Source organism: Oncorhynchus kisutch, linkage group LG13 (assembly GCF_002021735.2).
Source record: "Oncorhynchus kisutch isolate 150728-3 linkage group LG13, Okis_V2, whole genome shotgun sequence".
Taxonomy (NCBI): Eukaryota; Metazoa; Chordata; class Actinopteri; order Salmoniformes; family Salmonidae; genus Oncorhynchus; species Oncorhynchus kisutch.
The window spans coordinates 8,756,193-8,777,066 of NC_034186.2; the positions used below are offsets into that span (position 1 = coordinate 8,756,193).

At 46.5% G+C, this 20,874-nt stretch overlaps 1 protein-coding gene across 2 annotated transcripts; it reads right to left on the reverse strand.

Annotated features, from left to right (window-relative positions):
- Positions 1–1,455: 1,455 nt before the first annotated feature.
- ushbp1 (Usher syndrome 1C binding protein 1) lies at positions 1,456–20,836 on the reverse strand. 2 transcript variants are annotated; one of them, XM_031785517.1, is made up of 14 exons: positions 20,724–20,836; positions 19,622–19,833; positions 19,382–19,518; positions 18,487–18,650; positions 17,992–18,201; positions 17,416–17,753; positions 17,096–17,236; positions 10,445–10,533; positions 10,124–10,253; positions 9,687–9,930; positions 7,830–7,988; positions 3,478–3,575; positions 2,213–2,335; positions 1,456–1,875 (listed from the first exon to the last, which is right to left on the reverse strand). In XM_031785517.1, the coding sequence occupies exons 1-14, from the start codon at positions 20,736–20,738 to the stop codon at positions 1,710–1,712; spliced, it is 2,226 nt and encodes a 741-aa protein (XP_031641377.1). In that variant the 5' UTR covers positions 20,739–20,836; the 3' UTR covers positions 1,456–1,709. The 2 variants fall into 2 exon arrangements, with proteins under 2 accessions (XP_031641377.1, XP_031641376.1); XM_031785516.1 differs by having other exon boundaries at positions 10,100–10,253.
- Between the last annotated feature and the right edge of the window lie 38 nt (positions 20,837–20,874).

Below are 20,874 nucleotides of genomic sequence, written 5' to 3' on the forward strand. Positions count from 1 at the left end.
GAGAGAGAGAGAGAGGGATAGACAGGGAGAGAGAGAGAGAGCGAGAGAGAGAGAAAGAGAGACAGAGAGAGAGAGAGATAGCAAAATGGAATGGTAATTGTATACTATGTTCTAATAGCAGCTATTATAACAATGGTCATTAAGACACAGGGAGACACAGGGAGATACAGGGAGACACAGGGAGACACAGGGAGACACAGGGAGATACAGGGAGACACAGGGAGACACAGGGAGACACAGGGAGACACAGGGAGACACAGGGAGATACAGGGAGACCCAGGGAGACACAGGGAGACCCAGGGAGACACAGGGAGACCCAGGGAGACACAGGGAGACCCAGGGAGACACAGATAGACACAGGGAGACACAGGGAGACACAGGGAGACCCAGGGAGAGGGGAACAGGGCAGTAGATCCACCCTGATGACCCCTGCTGCCACAGAGGGCAAGCTCAGGCAAGAGTCAGGGTAGCAGGGGCTCACCTCCTAGTCTGGCCCCCTGAACCCTCCATTCAGAGGTTGACACAACAGCCAGGCACCGCTGTGACCCGGTGGGTGTGACACTCAACCTTTGCCTTAACCTCCTGACCGCTGGTCACAGCTGCAGCTGGCCAGACGCCTCAGACAGGGCAGAGGGGGAGAGAGGGAGATTAATGAAGAGAGGACGGGAGAGGAGAGAAGGAGATAGTGAATGAGATGGAGGGGGGGGGGGGCAAGAAGATGGAGAGGGAAAAGGAGAGTGAGAGAGCATGAGAGGAAGAGGGAAGAGAGAGATAAAGGTTGTGAAAAAGCACCAGAAACAAGACAAGCGGTGAGCGTGGACACATCAGACCTCATCACCTCTCCACTGTCAGATCAGAGGAGCAGGGCCAGGCTTCATAGAGTCAGGCTGTGTGGGAAAATAACCCATGACCTCAGGGTCAAATCCTAACCAGGCTCAGATGCTTACACCTCTCTGGATCTGAGCATGTGGATAATGCTGCCATTTTCTTGAATGAAGATAACACATCATCGTCTCTATATGGCCAGAATGGAGGCACGGCTGGCAAGAGTAGTTGCCTCTAACCACAGATCAAGGATCAGATTATTTGATCATCAGTCCAATCCTTACTTGGCTTCGTACTACCATCCTGATTCCGCAAGCTTAGTAAAGTAGATTAGTAAAGTAGCTTAGTAATGTAAAGTAGCTTAGTAAAGTAGCTGTAGTAAAGTAGGGATAGTAAAGTAGATGTAGTAAAGTAGGGATAGTAAAGTAGCTGTAGTAAAGTAGGGAAGGTAAAGTAGATGTAGTAAAGTAGATTAGTAAAGTAGCTGTAGTAAAGTAGCTGTAGTAAAGTAGGGAGGGTAAAGTAGGTATAGTAAAGTAGGTGTAGTAAAGTAGATTAGTAAAGTAGCTGTAGTAAAGTAGCTGTAGTAAAGAAGGGAGGGTAAAGTAGGTGTAGTAAAGTAGGTGTAGTAAAGTAGGTGTAGTAAAGTAGGTGTAGTAAAGTAGGTGTAGTAAAGTAGGTGTAGTAAAGTAGGTGTAGTAAAGTAGGTGTAGTAAAGTAGCGGTAGTAAAACATATTTTATGTAAACTCGCGAGATCAGGATGGTAGTACGAGGCTAATCCTAACGCTCAAATCCCAAATTCATCCGAACCATTTTGGATTATAATATCTGACCCTGTACCAGAAGTTAGGACCAATGTCCCCAGAAGCTGACCTCAGCTCAGTCAGAGTACAGTCTCCTCCCTCCTGCACTCCATGGCCTCCAGCGTGGCCTTCAGGGCCCCGATCTGGGTCATGTGACGATCTGACATTGCTGACACCTGACTCTCCAGCCTCCACAGCTTCTCCCTGTACTTCCTGCGAGCGTTCCGGTACGACCCTGTGGCCTTGCTGCAAAACAGAGACAGATGGCTGTCAGAGCCACTCACTAAGTTTATTGATTGATTGAATTGATTAGCTAATTAAAAGTTACAGGATGCTCTAGCTGGAGACAACATTATAAAACAGAGAAAGATGGCTGTCAGAGTCAAGCGAACCGGATTTAACTCCAGCCCCAATCTAGCTAACATCTGACTCCACTTATCAGCTGCACATCAAGACCTTGAATAACTGAATCAGGTGTTTTAGTGTAGGGATACAGCAAGAGACCTGCACACCCACGAACTGGAAGTAGTCATAGAGGTAAGTAGTGGACAGGAAGTGGTCATATAAGTAGGAAGTGTGTTACCTGTGAGCTTGTGCGAGCCGAGCCATCTGCTCATCGTTGCCTCTCCTGCGAGAGGCGCTGTCGGAGAGAACCAAGTCCAGAGACTCCCTCACCGCCAACACTCTCCTCTTCAGCACCTGCTCCCTGGGAGACCACAGCACAGGGGTGACTTTACTGTTCCACAAAGCTTCGTAGTGGATGTGGTACTTCATTTCCCTCAACATGACCACCCAGCCCCATTACTGCAAGTAAGGCAGGGTGCATTTTTAAAGTATTTGAACAAAGCCTGAGGCACAACAAACACTCTCTCTCATTCCACACACACCCAACTTCAAGGACCCTCAGTGCCAATCTGGAAGGTATAACCCCATGTAAGCCCCAGCAGACAGCCATTAACAATTTACATCCTCAGTCTGCATTTCTGCTGATAGCGTTCCTAAGCAACAGTCTAACACCCGGCAACAGATGCCCTGAGAGATGGCCTGTATGGGCTGAGGTGATTGTGATCAGCTGAATACCTCTTTGTAAGTACACACACAAACACACATACACACACACACCTTCTTATACACACACACACACCTTCTCATACACCTTCTCACACACACACACACACACACACACACACACACACACACACACACACACACACACACACACACACACACACACACACACACACACACACACACACACACACACACACACACACACACACACACACACACACACAATACAGAATGCCTTTTGTTTAAGATACATGCTCAATGCAAGTAATGCTAGTACCCCATGCTGATAAACATGCCTTTAGGGTATAGTCAGTTAAGGACTTATTTTCTCGTTATACGTTCTATATTCAATGTAAAGTACCAATACTATATGGTCTACAAACAGATAGGCCTTCAGGGAAGGTTGTGAGATGGCGGAGAGACACAGCTAGTTTGGATCCCTGAACCCGTCTCTGGGAATTGTGTTCCTCAGAGTTCTATTTGTCCTCAGTGTTCTATTTGTCCTCAGTGTTCTGAGAATGTCCCTTAGAGAACATTCCAGAGCAGTAACATTTGGGTGATGTTACTTTAACCTTGATTCATAGAGCAATTTTTATTTGACATTGTTTGGAACATTTCTGTAACTCCACTTCACACTTGACTTCAAAGTTGTGTCATCTTAAAATGTTATCCCATAACCTGGAAACCGTAACCTGGAAACCGTAACCTGGAAACCGTAACCTGGAAACCGTATGAAAATATTCCCTTATATATATATATTTTTTAAGTGTTTCTGACCGTTGCAGGACAGCCTGTAGCTCTCGAAGGATGGCACGGTTTTGAGGCCCAGGGGTGTCTCCATCGCTGCTTAGCTTATCCTCGTTCTCAGAAGTCCTCTGGAACACACAACAGGCAAATAGATGACAGGTAATTAGATCCTCATTAGCTCCTAGCGTGCTAAGCTGTATATCCCTCTGATGCAATGTGGTGTCATAGGTCGTCTACAATAACGGCGACAGAAACACATTGGGCCTGTGTCCTTGGGCCTGTGTCATTGGGCCTGTGTCCTTGGGCCTGTGTCATTGGGCCTGTGTCCTTGGGCCTGTGTCATTGGGCCTGTGTCCTTGGGCCGGTGTCATTGGGCCTGTGTCATTGGGCCTGTGTCATTGGGCCTGTGTCCTTGGGCCTGTGTCATTGGGCCTGTGTCATTGGGCCTGTGTCATTGGGCCTGTGTCATTGAACTCATGACTTCGGTTAAAGTTAAAGAATGCGATTAAGGGGGAATTCCCAGAGCAGGGTTTGAACCTGCTACACAACAGACGCAAAGCATTGGTAAGATGTAGTGATTCTACAGTAGACAGACAGACAGACAGACAGACAGACAGACAGACAGACAGACAGACAGTCAGTTACATAGACAGACAGACAGTCAGTTACATAGACAGGGAGGGAGGGAGGGAGGGAGGGAGGGAGGGAGGGAGGGAGGGAGGGAGGGAGGGAGGGAGGGAGGGAGGGAGGGAGGGAGGGAGGGGCTACCCATCTATTATTTATAATTTTTTGGTACGTTGTTTGTTGTTTAAACAATAGAAAACATACACATGTAAACAGCATAGAGACGCACACCAACATCAACAACATCACACCTGCCCAGACCCACCTGCTCACACCCCCGTCTCCAGACCCACCTGCACACCCCCCCTCCATCAACTGCCCAGACCCACCTGCTCACACCCCCCCTCCATCAACAACATCACACCTGCCCAGAAACCCACCTGCTCACACCCCCCCTCCATCAACTACATCACACCTGCCCAGACCCACCTGCCCACCCCCCCTCATCAACTACATCACACCTGCCCAGACCCACCTGCTCACCCCCCCCCCCCATCAACAACATCACACCTGCCCAGACCCACCTGCTCACACCCCCCCTCCATCAACTACATCACACCTGCCCAGACCCACCTGCTCACACCCCCCCTCCATCAACTACATCACACCTGCCCAGACCCACCTGCCCACCCCCCCTCCATCAACAACATCACACCTGCCCAGACCCACCTGCTCACCCCCCCCCATCTCCAGACCCACCTGCTCAGCCCCCCCATCTCCAGACCCACCTGCCCAGACCCACCTGCCCACCCCCCTCTCCAGCGCCTGCATCAATCTCCGCCACATGACCTCAAACTACACCATTTTGTGTCTCCGTCGCCCACAATCTTTCAACATTTAGATAATAAAGCATGTGACCTTTCCGTTGTGTTAACGATGGAGGATTGGTTGATTTCCACTTAAGTGTACGTGTTTTCCCAAGATGATGGACGAGAAATTCCGATTTGAAATCATCTCCGTATGTCTTAATAAATCGCTGTGTTTATTTCATGAAAACAACTCGAAATATATATGTTTTATACTGTATTTCCCTGAGCCTCCTTTTGAAATGCTCAGTCTGATTCTGTGGGTGTTGGTACATTTTCACAACTCTTAGTACAAAACTCATAACAGATCATTAAAAGGGCAGTTATTTCAAGACTATAAGCTGATTTTCAATTGACTAAAGTACAACACACACAATTATAAAGTTTCATTTCTGTCCAACGTTTCATCTAGAAATACACAGTTCACATTACAAGACATATGAGGTCATTATTTTAGTGTCATTTCCTTTCGCAAAGCTCACATTACTTTTTATATAATTGTCTTGTCATTTGTTCAAATGCATTTTACTATGACTTTATAATAATTTATGAATAATTTATGCCTATAGATTTTAAACTAGTTTGTCTACCACAGATTGAGAACTACATAATGAAAATGTATGTTTATAAAGTATAAAGATATTAAGTATACTATATACTGTAATGTGTTATTATGATATTGACGAGATGAGATACACTGTACAGTAAACATGTATCCAACATGAAGTTGCTGGTGTCTTCTTGATAGAGGGTTTCACACTGCTTTACTAAAATTGCATTGGCCAATACTGTACTGTAACACCATAATAAATGTCATTTACATAGCAGACGTCACACTTTATCCAAAGTGATGACAATACATTGTCCTATTTGACCCCAGTGGGAATCGAAACCACAACTTTGGCGTTTCTACTGCTATGCTCTTACTAATTGAGCCAGACAGGTCCACGACAATATACAAGTACAATACAATATGGTAAAATATAAATATAGGATTACTATAGATGTGAAAGGATCATGTTTTCCATCCCCAATGAGCCACCCTCCTTCTGGCCATTGATGAGGCACGCAATGGTGACATCAATTCAGACCAATATCAAGCTTGGATTCGCCAAGCTAACCCTTCCACTAACGCTAACCCTGTTAGCTAACCCTTCCACTAACTGTAACCCTGTTAGCTAACCCTTCCACTAACTGTAGCCCTGTTAGCTAACCCTTCCACTAACTGTAGCCCTCTTAGCTAACCCTTCCCATAACGGTAACCCTGTTAGCTAACCCTTCCACTAACTGTAGCCCTGTTAGCTAACCCTTCCCATAACGGTAACCCTGTTAGCTAACCCTTCCACTAACTGTAACCCTGTTAGCTAACCCTTCCCCTAACCTTAACCCTGTTAGCTAACTGTAACCCTGTTAGCTAACCCTTCCCCTAACCTTAACCCTGTTAGCTAACCCTTCCCCTAACTGTAACCCTGTTAGCTAACCCTTCCACTAACCTTAACCCTGTTAACTAACCCTTCCCCTAACCCTAACCCTTTAAGCTAACTCCAAAACTTAACCTTAACCCTGACCCCTAGCCTAGCTAACGTTAGCACCTAGCTAGAGTTTGTTTCACAAATTTGTAACGTATTGTACATTTAGCAAATTCGTAACATATACAAATTGTATTCATCAAGGATCTCTCTCTCTGTACTTTGCTCCGTTCATCTTTGCCTCGATCCTGACTAGTCTCCAAGTCCCTGACGCTGAAAAATGGTACCCTTGTTTCTCATGGTCTGAGAGTCCTTTAGGTGCCTTTTGGCAAACTCCAAGCGGGCTGTCATGTGCTTTTTACTGAGGAGGGGCTTCTGGCTGGCCACTCACCATAAATGCCTAATTGGTGGATTGCTGCAGAGATGGTTGTCCTTCTGGAAGGTTCTCCCATCTCCACAGAGAAACTCTAGAGCTCTGTCAGAGTGACCATCGGGTTCTTGTCCAAGACCCTTCTCCTCCGATTGCTCAGTTTGACCAGGCAGCCAGCTCTAGGAAGAGTCTTGGTGGTTCCAAACTTCTTCCATTTAAGAATGATGGAGGTCACTGTGTTCTTGGGAAACTGCCATGCTGCAGAAATGTTTTGGTACCCTTCCCCCAGATCTGTGCCTCGACACAATCCTGTCTCGGAGCTCTACGGACAATTCCTTCGACCTCATGGCTTGGTTTTTGCTCTGACATGCACTGTCAACTGTAGGACATATAGACAGGTGTGTGCCTTTCCAATACATTGTATTTATCACAGGTGGACTCCAATCAAGTTGTAGAAACATCTCAAGGATGATCAATGGAAACAGGATGCACCTGAACTAAATTTAGAGTCTCATATCAAAGGATCTGAATACTTACGTAAATAAGGTAGTTCTGTTCTTTGGTTTTTAATACATTTACAAACATTTCTAAAAAACCTGTTTTCGCTTTGTCATTATGGGGTATTGTGATGTCATTATGGGGTATTGTGATGTCATTATGGGGTATTGTGATGTCATTATGGGGTATTGTGTGTAGATTGCTGAGGATGTATTTTTATTGAATTAGGCTGAAACATAACAAAATGTGGAAAAAGTCAAGGGTCTGAATACTTTCCGATGGCACTGTACATACAGATTAATACAAAATGCTCTGAGACCAGGTTGGTATTACCAGGGTTTCTATCTGCTGTTCTGTCCTGTCCTCTATCTCTTCAGTGAGGCTCTCAGGTGGTTAGGTTAAGGTTAAGTTAGGGTTAGGGTGGGGTTGCTATCTGCTGTTCGGTCCTGCCCTCTATCTCTTCAGTGAGGCTATCGGGTGGTTAGGTTAAGGTTAAGTTAGGGTTAGGGTGGGGTTGCTATCTGCTGTTCTGTCCTGTCCTCTATCTCTTCAGTGAGGCTCTCAGGTGGTTAGGTTAGATTCCAGTTAAGGTTAGGGATAGGTTAGGGTTGTTACCTGCTGTTCTGTCCTCCTGTCCTCTATCTCCTCAGCGAGGCTCTCAGAGATCAGGGCTCCAGCTGCATCCTGGGCCTTCTGGGCCATTAGACTCCAGTCCAGACACCTCCGCTCCTTCTCCGTCAGACGGATTAAACCTCGCAGCTCCGACATCTCCTCCTGTATAATATATAATATATAGATCATATAATAATGTATTCCCTTCAACAGACGCTTTTATGCAAAGCATCTTGTCTTACATGTTTTACCTATGGGGGGTCCCGGAATAGAACCCACTATTGTGACAATGCAAGCGTCACGCTCTACCAACTGAGATAAAGAGGTTCACAAAGACAAGACAGGACCACATAGTAAATCTCAGACATGTCCTGAAGAACACACTAGTCGTTAGTAAATGATTCCTTTAGGGTCAAGACTATAAATATTGTTTTTTGGTTTTTTTGTGCATCAGAGGAAGCTTCCAAAGGACTCACAGCATTAAAAAACTGTGTTAAGACAAGCACTAATGTAGACTCAATCGGTCCGTCCAGAAATATCTGTCTAGAAATATCTGTTTGGAAATATCTGTCTGGAAATATCTGCCTCTATAAATAGTTTGGCCTCTCCTGGCTATATGCAAATGAGGATGAATTTAGCATCCTTCTGAATTTAAACAACTCAATTATTCTTTTGAAATGATTATTCAAATCAAATCAAATCAAATTTTATTTGTCACATACACATGGTTAGCAGATGTTAATGCGAGTGTAGCGAAATGCTTGTGCTTCTAGTTCCGACAATGCAGTAATAACCAACAAGTAATCTAACTAACAATTCCAAAACTACTGTCTTATACACAGTGTAAGGGGATAAAGAATATGTACATAAGGATATATGAATGAGTGATGGTACAGAGCAGCATAGGCAAGAGGGTTGATTCCACACTATGGTTCTGGGCTATGCTCATTATACTATGATTATTCTGATTCCACACTATGGTTCTGGGCTATGCTCATTACACTATGATTATTCTGATTCCACACCATGGTTCTGGGCTATGCTCATTACACTATGATTATTATGTTGATATCTTCATCTCTGTGTAGTTGCTTATTGTATAACAAAAAAGACAGTCATTGTTTCTCTCTTTGGTCAAAACTATACACAGATATTTATATATCAAAGTTATTGTTATACTGTTGGTTAATCAAAGTTATTGTTATACTGTTGGTTAATCAAAGTTATTGTTATACTGTTGGTTAATCAAAGTTATTGTTATACTGTTGGTTAATCAAAGTTATTGTTATACTGTTGGTTAATCAAAGTTATTGTTATACTGTTGGTTAATCAAAGTTATTGTTATACTGTTGGTTAATCAAAGTTATTGTTATACTGTTGGTTAATCAAAGTTATTGTTATACTGTTGGTTAATCAAAGTTATTGTTATACTGTTGGTTAATCAAAGTTATTGTTATACTGTTGGTTAATCAAAGTTATTGTTATACTGTTGGTTAATCAAAGTTATTGTTATACTGTTGGTTAATCAAAGTTATTGTTATACTGTTGGTTAATCAAAGTTATTGTTATACTGTTGGTTAATCAAAGTTATTGTTATACTGTTGGTTAATCAAAGTTATTGTTATACTGTTGGTTAATCAAAGTTATTGTTATACTGTTGGTTAATCAAAGTTATTGTTATACTGTTGGTTAATCAAAGTTATTGTTATACTGTTGGTTAATCAAAGTTATTGTTATACTGTTGAAATATACTACAGAAATAGTATGTCCATAATTCTAGTATTCAGATTAATATTTCATGAATTGAATGTAAAGCCGAAACAGTACAGTAGAGTATATAGTACAATATATATCACACACCCTGACAGTGACCAGGTCATAGAGCAGAACAGCCTTCTCTCTCTTGGTGCTCTGGGGGTTGGAGGTGTCCTGGCCCCCTTGTCCTCCACGGGTCCCTCTAAGCCCAGCCAGGGTGCCTGTATCTGGGCTGAGATTCCCCTCTCCCCCAGGCCCTGGCTTAGGGACACACACTGCTGCCCTGTCCTGCTTCAACCGCTCGATACGCTCCCGAATGTCCGCCTCGCACCCCTCTACCTCGGACCCCCTGTGGTGAAAGTAGGTTGTGTTTTATCAGACAATGTTTTGATGTTGTTTCAGTTTTAAATGTTTGTCAATGTTATTGCATGAAGCCAAATGTAGATGTCCACATGTTGTGGACAAAACCGTTTTTCTATTATAGTCAGAAGATGCTATTTGATCTGCCACAGACAGACCTGGCTGTATAATAGAGATGGAACCTGGTCTGGATGTATGTTTCTGTCTCAACAGCACCCCCTGGTGTTGAGAAGGAGGTTGACAACTCCTCAGTTCTTAGACTCCTAAGGGACGGCCTGGGACTGTTGGGCTGCTGACTCTCCATAACCGGGCCTGGGAAGAGGAATTAACTGTTATGAGTGTGTGTGTGCAAACTGCAAGTGTGTTTGTGTCTTTTCCATAAAGAGTAGTTGAGGTGTGTGTGTGTGTGTGTGTGTGTGTGTGTGTGTGTGTGTGTGTGTGTGTGTGTGTGTGTGTGTGTGTGTGTGTGTGTGTGTGTGTGTGTGTGTGTGTGATTTAGCCACCTGCTATGTGTCTCCAGTGTGGTATGACCTGCTGTCTCCTGCCCTCGTACACAGACAGTAACTCACTGTAGGCCTCCTCACACTCCTCGCTGTCGATCAAACAGGGAAAACGTTTCATACACAGCAGCAGGACAACACTCTCAGAGCACATGGTCATAGAGAAACAGGTGTCACCACGGAATGTTTGTACATTTAACACACGTGTAGGTTACAGGGCTACATGACTTCATCCCCAGGCTCAATTGCTACCACATATTCATGTTCGATAGAGAAAGAGCCCACCGGTCGGACGAGATTAAGTGCTACGACGTAGCGTACGACTACAAACACCATCATCAAGTTCGCTGACGACACGACCGGCGGTAGGACTGATCACCGATGACGAAGAGGCAGCCTACAGGGAGGAGGTCAGAGACCTGGCAGTGTGGTGTCAGTACAACAACCTCTCCCTCAACGTCAGCAAGACAAAGGAGCTGATCGTGGACTACAGGAAACGTAGGGGCGAGCACGCTCCTCGTCCACATCGATGGTGCTGTGGTGGAGCGGGTCTTACAGATTCCTCGGTGTCCACATCACTGAGAAATGAACAATGCCCACACAGTTGTGAAGAGGGCACGACAACGCCTCGTTCCCCTCGGAAGGCTGAAAAGATTTGACATGGGCCCTCAGATCCTCAAACACATAGACAGCTGCACCAATGAGAACATCTTGACTAGCTGCATACCCACTTGGTAGGACAACTGCAAGGCGCTACAGAGGTTACGGCCCCGCCCATCACTGGGGCCGAGCTCCCTGCCATCCAGGATCTATATACCAGGCGGTGTCACACACTGACACACACTGGACTCGACCCACACACTGACACACACTGGACTCGACCCACACACTGACACAGACTGGACTCGACCCACACACTGACACACACTGGACTCTACCCACACACTGGACTCTACCCACACACTGACAAACACTGGACTCTACCCACACACTGGACTCTACCCACACACTGACACATACTGGACTCTACCCACACACTGACACACACTGGACTCTACCCACACACTGACACACACTGGACTCTACCCACACACTGACACACACTGGACTCTATCCATACACTGACACACACTGGACTCTACCCACACACTGACACATACTGGACTCTACCCACACACTGACACACACTGGACTCTACCCACACACTGGACTCTACCCACACACTGACACATACTGGACTCTATCCATACACTGACACACACTGGACTCTATCCACACACTGACACACACTGGACTCTACCCCACACACTGACACATACTGGACTCTACCCACACACTGACACACACTGGACTCTACCCACACACTGACACACACTGGACTCTACCCACACACTGACACATACTGGACTCTATCCATACACTGACACACACTGGACTCTACCCACACACTGACACACACTGGACTCTACCCACACGTGTCAGTGTATGGATAGAGTCCAGTATGTGTCAGTGTGTGGGTAGAGTTCAGTGTGTGTCAGTGTGTGGGTAGAGTCCAGTGTGTATCAGTGTATGGATAGAGTCCAGTATGTGTCAGTGTGTGGGTAGAGTCCAGTGTGTGGGTAGAGTCCAGTATGTGTCAGTGTGTGGGTAGAGTCCAGTGTGTGTCAGTGTGTGGGTAGAGTCCAGTGTGTATCAGTGTATGGATAGAGTCCAGTATGTGTCAGTGTGTGGGTAGAGTCCAGTATGTGTCAGTGTATGGATAGAGTCCAGTATGTGTCAGTGTATGGATAGAGTCCAGTATGTGTCAGTGTATGGGTAGAGTCCAGTGTGTGTCAGTGTGTGGGTAGAGTCCAGTATGTGTCAGTGTGTGGGTAGAGTTCAGTGTGTGTCAGTGTGTGGGTAGAGTCCAGTGTGTATCAGTGTATGGATAGAGTCCAGTATGTGTCAGTGTGTGGGTAGAGTCCAGTGTGTGGGTAGAGTCCAGTATGTGTCAGTGTGTGGGTAGAGTCCAGTGTGTGGGTAGAGTCCAGTGTGTGTCAGTGTGTGGGTAGAGTCCAGTGTGTGTCAGTGTATGGGTAGAGTCCAGTATGTGTCAGTGTGTGGGTAGAGTTCAGTGTGTGTCAGTGTGTGGGTAGAGTCCAGTGTGTAGCAGTGTATGGATAGAGTTCAGTATGTGTCAGTGTGTGGGTAGAGTCCAGTGTGTGTCAGTGTGTGGGTAGAGTCCAGTATGTGTCAGTGTGTGGATCGAGTCCAGTGTGTGTCAGTGTGTGGGTAGAGTCCAGTATGTGTCAGTGTGTGGGTAGAGTCCAGTATGTGTCAGTGTGTGGGTAGAGTCCATTATGTGTCAGTGTGTGGGTAGAGTCCAGTATGTGTCAGTGTGTGGGTAGAGTCCAGTGTGTATCAGTGTGTGGGTAGAGTCCAGTGTGTGTCAGTGTGTGGGTAGAGTCCAGTGTGTGTCAGTGTGTGGGTAGAGTCCATTATGTGTCAGTGTGTGGGTAGAGTCCAGTATGTGTCAGTGTGTGGGTAGAGTCCAGTGTGTATCAGTGTGTGGGTAGAGTCCAGTGTGTGTCAGTGTGTGGGTAGAGTCCAGTGTGTGTCAGTGTGTGGGTAGAGTCCAGTATGTGTCAGTGTGTGGGTAGAGTCCAGTGTTTGTCAGTGTGTGGGTAGAGTCCAGTGTGTGGGTAGAGTCCAGTGTGTGTCAGTGTGTGGGTAGAGTCCAGTGTGTGTCAGTGTGTGGGTAGAGTCCAGTGTGTGTCAGTGTGTGGGTAGAGTCCAGTATGTGTCAGTGTGTGGGTAGAGTCCAGTGTGTGGGTAGAGTCCAGTGTTTGTCAGTGTGTGGGTAGAGTCCAGTGTGTGTCAGTGTGTGGGTCGAGTCCAGTGTGTGTCAGTGTGTGGGTAGAGTCCAGTATGTGTCAGTGTGTGGGTAGTGTCCAGTGTGTGTCAGTGTGTGGGTAGAGTCCAGTGTGTGTCAGTGTGTGGGTAGAGTCCAGTGTGTGTCAGTGTATGGATAGAGTTCAGTATGTGTCAGTGTGTGGGTAGAGTCCAGTGTGTAATCTAACAAGTAATCTAACTAACAATTCCAAAAAACTACTGTCTTATACACAGTGTAAGGGGATAAAGAATATGTACATAAGGATATATGAATGAGTGATGGTACAGAGCAGCATAGGCAAGATACAGTAGATGATATCGAGTACAGTATATACATATGAGATGAGTATGTAAACAAAGTGGCATAGTTAAAGTGGCTAGTGATACATGTATTACATAAGGATGCAGTCGATGATATAGAGTACAGTATATACGTATGCATATGAGATGAATAATGTAGGGTAAGTAACATTATATAAGGTAGCATTGTTTAAAGTGGCTAGTGATATATTTACATCATTTCCCATCAATTCCCATTATTAAAGTGGCTGGAGTTGAGTCAGTGTCATTGACAGTGTGTTGGCAGCAGCCACTCAATGTTAGTGGTGGCTGTTTAACAGTCTGATGGCCTTGAGATAGAAGCTGTTTTTCAGTCTCTCGGTCCCAGCTTTGATGCACCTGTACTGACCTCGCCTTCTGGATGATAGCGGGGTGAACAGGCAGTGGCTCAGGTGGTTGATGTCCTTGATGATCTTGTAGCATCGGGTGGTGTAGGTGTCCTGGAGGGAAGGTAGTTTGCCCCCGGTGATGCGTTGTGCAGACCTCACTACCCTCTGGAGAGCCTTACGGTTGAGGGCGGTGCAGTTGCCATACCAGGCGGTGATACAGCCCGCCAGGATGCTCTCGATTGTGCATCTGTAGAAGTTTGTGAGTGCTTTTGGTGACAAGCCGAATTTCTTCAGCCTCCTGAGGTTGAAGAGGCGCTGCTGCGCCTTCTTCACGATGCTGTCTGTGTGAGTGGACCATTTCAGTTTGTCTGTGATGTGTATGCCGAGGAACTTAAAACTTGCTACCCTCTCCACTACTGTTCCAGCGATGTGGATAGGGGGGTGTTCCCTCTGCTGTTTCCTGAAGTCCACAATCATCTCCTTAGTTTTGTTGACGTTGAGTGTGAGGTTATTTTCCTGACACCACACTCCGAGGGCCCTCACCTCCTCCCTGTAGGCCGTCTCGTCGTTGTTGGTAATCAAGCCTACCACTGTTGTGTCGTCCGCAAACTTGATGATTGAGTTGGAGGCGTGCGTGGCCACGCAGTCGTGGGTGAACAGGGAGTACAGGAGAGGGCTCAGAACACACCCTTGTGGGGCCCCAGTGTTGAGGATCAGCGGGGAGGAGATGTTGTTGCCTACCCTCACCACCTGGGGGCGGCCCGTCAGGAAGTCCAGGACCCAGTTGCACAGAGCGGAGTCGAGAACCAAGGTCTCGAGCTTAATGACGAGTTTGGAGAGTACTATGGTGTTAAATGCTGAGCTGTAGTCGATGAACAGCATTCTTACATAGGTATTCTTCTTGTCCAGATGGGTTAGGGCAGTGTGGTTGCGATTGCATCGTCTGTGGACCTATTGGGGTGGTAAGCAAATTGGAGTAGGTCTAGGGTGTCAGGTGGAGGTGATATGGTTCTTGACTAGTCTCTCAAAGCACTTCATGATGACGGATGTGAGTGCTACGGGGCGGTAGTCGTTTAGCTCAGTTACCTTAGCTTTCTTGGGAACAGGAACAATGGTGGCCCTCTTGAAGCATGTGGGAACAGCAGACTGGTATAGGGATTGATTGAATATGTCCGTAAACACACCGGCCAGCTGATCTGCGCATGCTCTGAGGGCGCGGCTGGGGATGCCGTCTGGGCCTGCAGCCTTGCGAGGGTTAACACGTTTAAATGTCTTACTCACCTCGGCTGCAGTGATGGAGAGACCGCATGTTTTCGTTGCAGGCCGTGTCAGTGGGACTGTATTGTCCCCAAAGCGGACCAAAAAGTTATTTAGTCTGCCTGGGAGCAAGACATCCTGGTCCGTGACTGGGCTGGATTTCTTCCTGTAGTCCGTGATTGACTGTAGACCCTGCCACATGCCTCAGCACTGGCTTGCTGGGGCTCTCTCATGCCGTCCCTGGAGGGGGTGCGTCACCTGAGTGGGTTGATTCACTGTTGTGGTCATCCTGTCTGGGTTGGCGCCCCCCCCCTTGGGTTGTGCCGTGGCGGAGATCTTTGTGGGCTATACTCAGCCTTGTCTCAGGATGGTAAGTTGGTGGTTGAAGATATCCCTCTAGTGGTGTGGGGGCTGTGCTTTGGCAAAGTGGGTGGGGTTATATCCTTCCTGTTTGGCCCTGTCTGGGGGTGTCCTCGGATGGGGCCACAGTGTCTCCTGACCCCTCCTGTCTCAGCCTCCAGTATTTATGCTGCAGTAGTTTATGTGTCGGGGGGCTGGGGTCAGTTTGTTATATCTGGAGTACTTCTCCTGTCCTATTCGGTGTCCTGTGTGAATCTAAGTGTGCGTTCTCTAATTCTCTCCTTCTCTCTTTCTTTCTCTCTCTCGGAGGACCTGAGCCCTAGGACCATGCCCCAGGACTACCTGACATGATGACTCCTTGCTGTCCCCAGTCCACCTGGCCATGCTGCTGCTCCAGTTTCAACTTCCACCTGACTGTGCTGCTGCTCTAGTTTCAACTGTTCTGCCTTATTATTATTCGACCATGCTGGTCATTTATGAACATTTGAACATCTTGGCCATGTTCTGTTATAATCTCCACCCGGCACAGCCAGAAGAGGACTGGCCACCCCACATAGCCTGGTTCCTCTCTAGGTTTCTTCCTAGGTATTGGCCTTTCTAGGGAGTTTTTCCTAGCCACCGTGCTTCTACACCTGCATTGCTTGCTGTTTGGGGTTTTAGGCTGGGTTTCTGTACAGCACTTTGAGATATCAGCTGATGTACGAAGGGCTATATAAATAAATTTGATTTGATTTGATTTGATCTTGTGTCTGAGCCGTTGAATTGAGATTCTACTTTGTCTCTGTACTGGCGCTTAGCTTGTTTGATAGCCTTGCGGAGGGAATAGCTGCACTGTTTGTATTCGGTCATGTTACCAGACACCTTGCCCTGATTAAAAGCAGTGGTTCGCGCTTTCAGTTTCACACGAATGCTGCCATCAATCCACGGTTTCTGGTTAGGGAATGTTTTAATCGTTGCTATGGGAACGACATCTTCAACGCACCGTTCTAATGAACTCGCACACCGAATCAGCGTATTCGTCAATATTGTTATCTGACGCAATACGAAACATCCCCCAGTCCACGTGATGGAAGCAGTCTTGGAGTGTGGAGTCAGCTTGGTCGGACCAGCGTTGGACAGACCTCAGCGTGGGAGCCTCTTGTTTTAGTTTCTGTCTGTAGGCAGGGATCAACAAAATGGAGTCGTGGTCAGCTTTTCCGAAAGGGGCGCGGGGCCAGGCCTTATATGCGTCGCGGAAGTTAGAGTAACAATGATCCAAGGTCTTTCCACCCCTGGTTGCGCAATCGATATGCTGATAAAATTTAGGGAGTCTTGTTTTCAGATTAGCCTTGTTAAAATCCCCAGCTACAATGAATGCAGCCTCCGGATAAATCGTTTCCAGTTTGCAGAGAGTGAAATAAAGTTCGTTCAGAGCCATTATAGTCATGTTATTGTCTACTCCCTGTATATAGCCATGTTATTTTCTACTTCCTGTATATAGCCATGTGTGTGTCTGTACCAGTATTGGAGAGCCATCTGCAGGGCTGTGCTGTCAGCTTCGTGTCTGCTGAGCGTCATACTGATCAGCTCAGACTCTCCCTTTCTCTTGTCCAGAGCTGCAGTCAGACGCTCGTTCCGGGCCTTCAGCCTTTCTATACACCTGTGGTGGTTAACGAGGGAGGTCAGGGCCACGACACACAACACACACCACACAACAACACACAACAACACACAACACATGACACAACACATCACTTGGGAAACACTGACCCAAACCAGCAGATCTGGGATCTATTCCATGTTGTAAATCTGTAATTTAACCCTCTCAGTTGTACTTACCTCTGTAGTCTGTCTGTCTCACCCTCCAGGCTGACGCTGGGGCTGGGGCTACGACAGGGGCTGCCTTGTGGGACACTCCCAGGCCAGGGGGAAGGTGATGGAGAGGCCGAGGAGGATATGTCCCCCCCAGTAGAGAGGGCCGGGAAGATCCCCATGGCGATGGGTCTTCTGAGGAACAGGGGTGACCCGGGGAAGGGAGGAGAGCCAAGGAATGAAGGGGAACCAGGGGAACCAGGGGAGGCCCAGCCAGGACTCAGAACCACACCACTGGAGCTCCCTGAGGAGCTGTAGGGAGGAGAGAGGCTGCCTGATCGCCACGCCTTATGGAGGCCCAGTAACTGGCACCAGACCCATAGACAAAGAGAGTTTAGCCATTCGCCAGCAGACAGACATAGTTTGACCATTGTGGTTTCAGCCAAAGCATTATGATGCTAGATCAGAAAGACACAGTAAACTGTATGGTCGTAGCTCTCCCTAGCTCTGATTGGCTAGTTTGTGGAGTTTTCACCAAACTGATTACACAAATCCTTTTAGATCTAGGATTATTGAGATGTAGCCTGTTGCACTTCCACCTACCTTCTCATGTAGACTGTTCCTCTCAACCTCTATGTCTCCCACCGTGACCTTTGCCCCCTCTAGTTCTTCCTGTCTGCTTTGTAGGCTGCTGCGCAGGTCACAGTTCCGCTGGTGAAGTGCCAGGATGTCCTTCTGGTATTGCTGACGCTCCTCGGGGGGCAGACCAGACGGGTACGAGATCCCAAACTCTCTCTCCATCTCCTCTAAGACCTGAGGAGAGGTTTGAGGTCACACATAACTTAATTAGTTAGGCATGATTCCAGGGTAATTAGGTTTTGAGGCCCACGTGGTAATTAGCCTACATAGGTCACTCAACTGGTAGTTACTGCACTGTAGCCTGTGTTTCGAAAATATCCTGTTACTGTGTAAAAAATTAAGTTACAAGTTTAAATACAGTTCACATTGATAAAGAGTTATTCCAACTAGCTTGTTACATGGTAATAAAAAATGATGTCACATCATTCCTTGTCACCTGACATTGTGACCATGTCTCACCTGTGTGACTTGTACCCAGCTGTCCCTGGCGGCTGTGAGGTGTTCCATCTGTCCGTCCTGGCCACAGGCAGTGTGAGAGGCAGCCCAGGCCCTCCTGGTGTTAATGGAACCCTCCAGAACAGACATGACTCCCTGGAGTTCTGACCATACTTCACCACTACCCTCTGCAGGACAACACAGAGCAGACACGCTATTACGGTCATCACTAAAGATCTGTACACCGTTAAGAAAGTATATATATTCTATTCATTATAAATGTTGTGAAAGGATGTGGTTAACGTACTGATTGTCTATTCTTTGTAGTCAACTGCTAACATTTGGATATTGGTAATCCCATCCCCAGGCAGCTCTGCAGTAGCAAACAATTGAGCCTGGGGATGAGGTTAGGATATGGGTAAACTGAGCCTGGGGATGAGGTTAGGATATGGGTAAACTGAGCCTGGGGATGAGGTTAGGATATGGGTAAACTGAGCCTGGGGATGAGGTTAGGATATGGGTAAACTGAGCCTGGGGATGAGGTTAGGATATGGGTAAACTGAGCCTGGGGATGAGGTTAGTATATGGGTAAACTGAGCCTGGGGATGAAGTTAGAATATGGGTAAACTGAAACAAGAATGAACGCTTTCTACTGTATCTAAACGAGCATTCAGAAGATCATGACCAAGAAACAAAAACAGGCGTATTACCAAGAAAATGAAAACCTCCCAAATGATAGAGGCTGTTCTTTTCTTTGGACACACAAATAGATTATGTTTGGTCTGGCACAGTAGCCAGAACTACAACCATCATCCCTTTCTGTTCATTGCCACAAAGCACAGCACACACACACACAGAGAGATGGATGGATGTGTGGGTATTGTGAATTGTGAAGTCATGCCATGGAGCCTATGCCAACCTCTGTTGGTTACTGGGGCTTTAGATGCGGTGCCAGTGTGTTTCTCTGGGTTGCAGAGGGATGGAGGGGGGCTGGACAGGGAGGCTGGAGCCGGAGGGAGGATGACTGGCTCCTGTGGTTTAAGGTCATCTGGATCACTGAAGAGGAAAGAAGTACATCTTTCTATGAACCAGCAGCTCAGGGCAAGTCTAGTGATATTTTACAGCTCCATGAAGAATGTTCTCTTTCTCTAACACACACCTTGGTGCTTGTAATGCGCCCATTTTCCTGTTGAGTTCAGCAATGATGCTGAGTAGAGTTCCGACCTCCGCCTCACACTGAGCCAGCTCTGCCTGGGAAGGCTCAGAGTTCACCTCGGTGTCAGGGGTCATTGTGGTTACCAGGGTAACCGGGGTCATCTCCTCACCCTCTGACTGTATGTCCAGGGTATCAGATTTCCCTCGTTTGAACTCCTGTGTGGAAATAATGGACATTTTTTCTGACAACATTTTGTTTCATAAAATATATTGGACCTGAGTCAATTCAATGATCTTTTTTTAAACTGTAAACAAACACTAAGGATTTGATATGACCTTTGTTTTTTACTGTAAACAAACACTAAGGATTTGATATGACCTTTCCATAGAACTCTCCATTAAATGACTGACAGCTGCTGTGCTCATGACATGGAGGTTATTGTTGTTCTCTTTGGACAACCATTGTTTTGAGAAGCGGAAGTGTAGGAAACAGAAGCATCCTGCAAAAGCACTTCCCGCTCAGAAATATGTAGCCCAAAAAACACGTATAAGTCATGCCAAACTGAAAACAACCTCACTCTTTTTCAACTTCTTGCCTTAATTCTGATAGTGTATAAAATGTACAAATCAACCAACTTGAACTGTTAAAACACACTTGTCTTTTAAGCAACGCATAAGGAACATTAGTGACTGTGGTACCTGTACAACACAGTAAGCAGTGGACAGAAGGATGTGGAAAGTTAGAGTTTGAACCCGCAGATGATACTCAAGCTCTCAAAGACAATCACACAACCAGATAGATAGATACACAGACAGAATTCAAAGTAATACAAATAAGCTGGTGCCTGCATTATCTGACACACCAAAGTGTCCAATGAAAGACATCAATGGTGTGAGTTCATTGCAAAATGTGGGTTACTGTACAGGTACACGTAGCCTTGATGGTAAAGGAAAAAACACTCTAATATGACTGTTAGGAAGGCTACCCCTCAAATGTTTTCATGCCAGCAGTCAGCACCTTTAAACGTGTGTTATGCTTGGTTTGGTACAAGATCAAATTGACAACCCCCCCCCCCCAGTTAACAAAGAGGACATGATAGACTTACCTCCATGGCTTCCATGTGTCAGAAGCTCACTGTGATTCTCCTGCTTCTATCTGTTGTCCACTAACTGCCATTAAACACTGGAGAACTGAGCTAACCTCTGTGGTGCTGCTGCAGCCAGACACTGCTATCCTGTTGCCTGTAGTTTTGTATA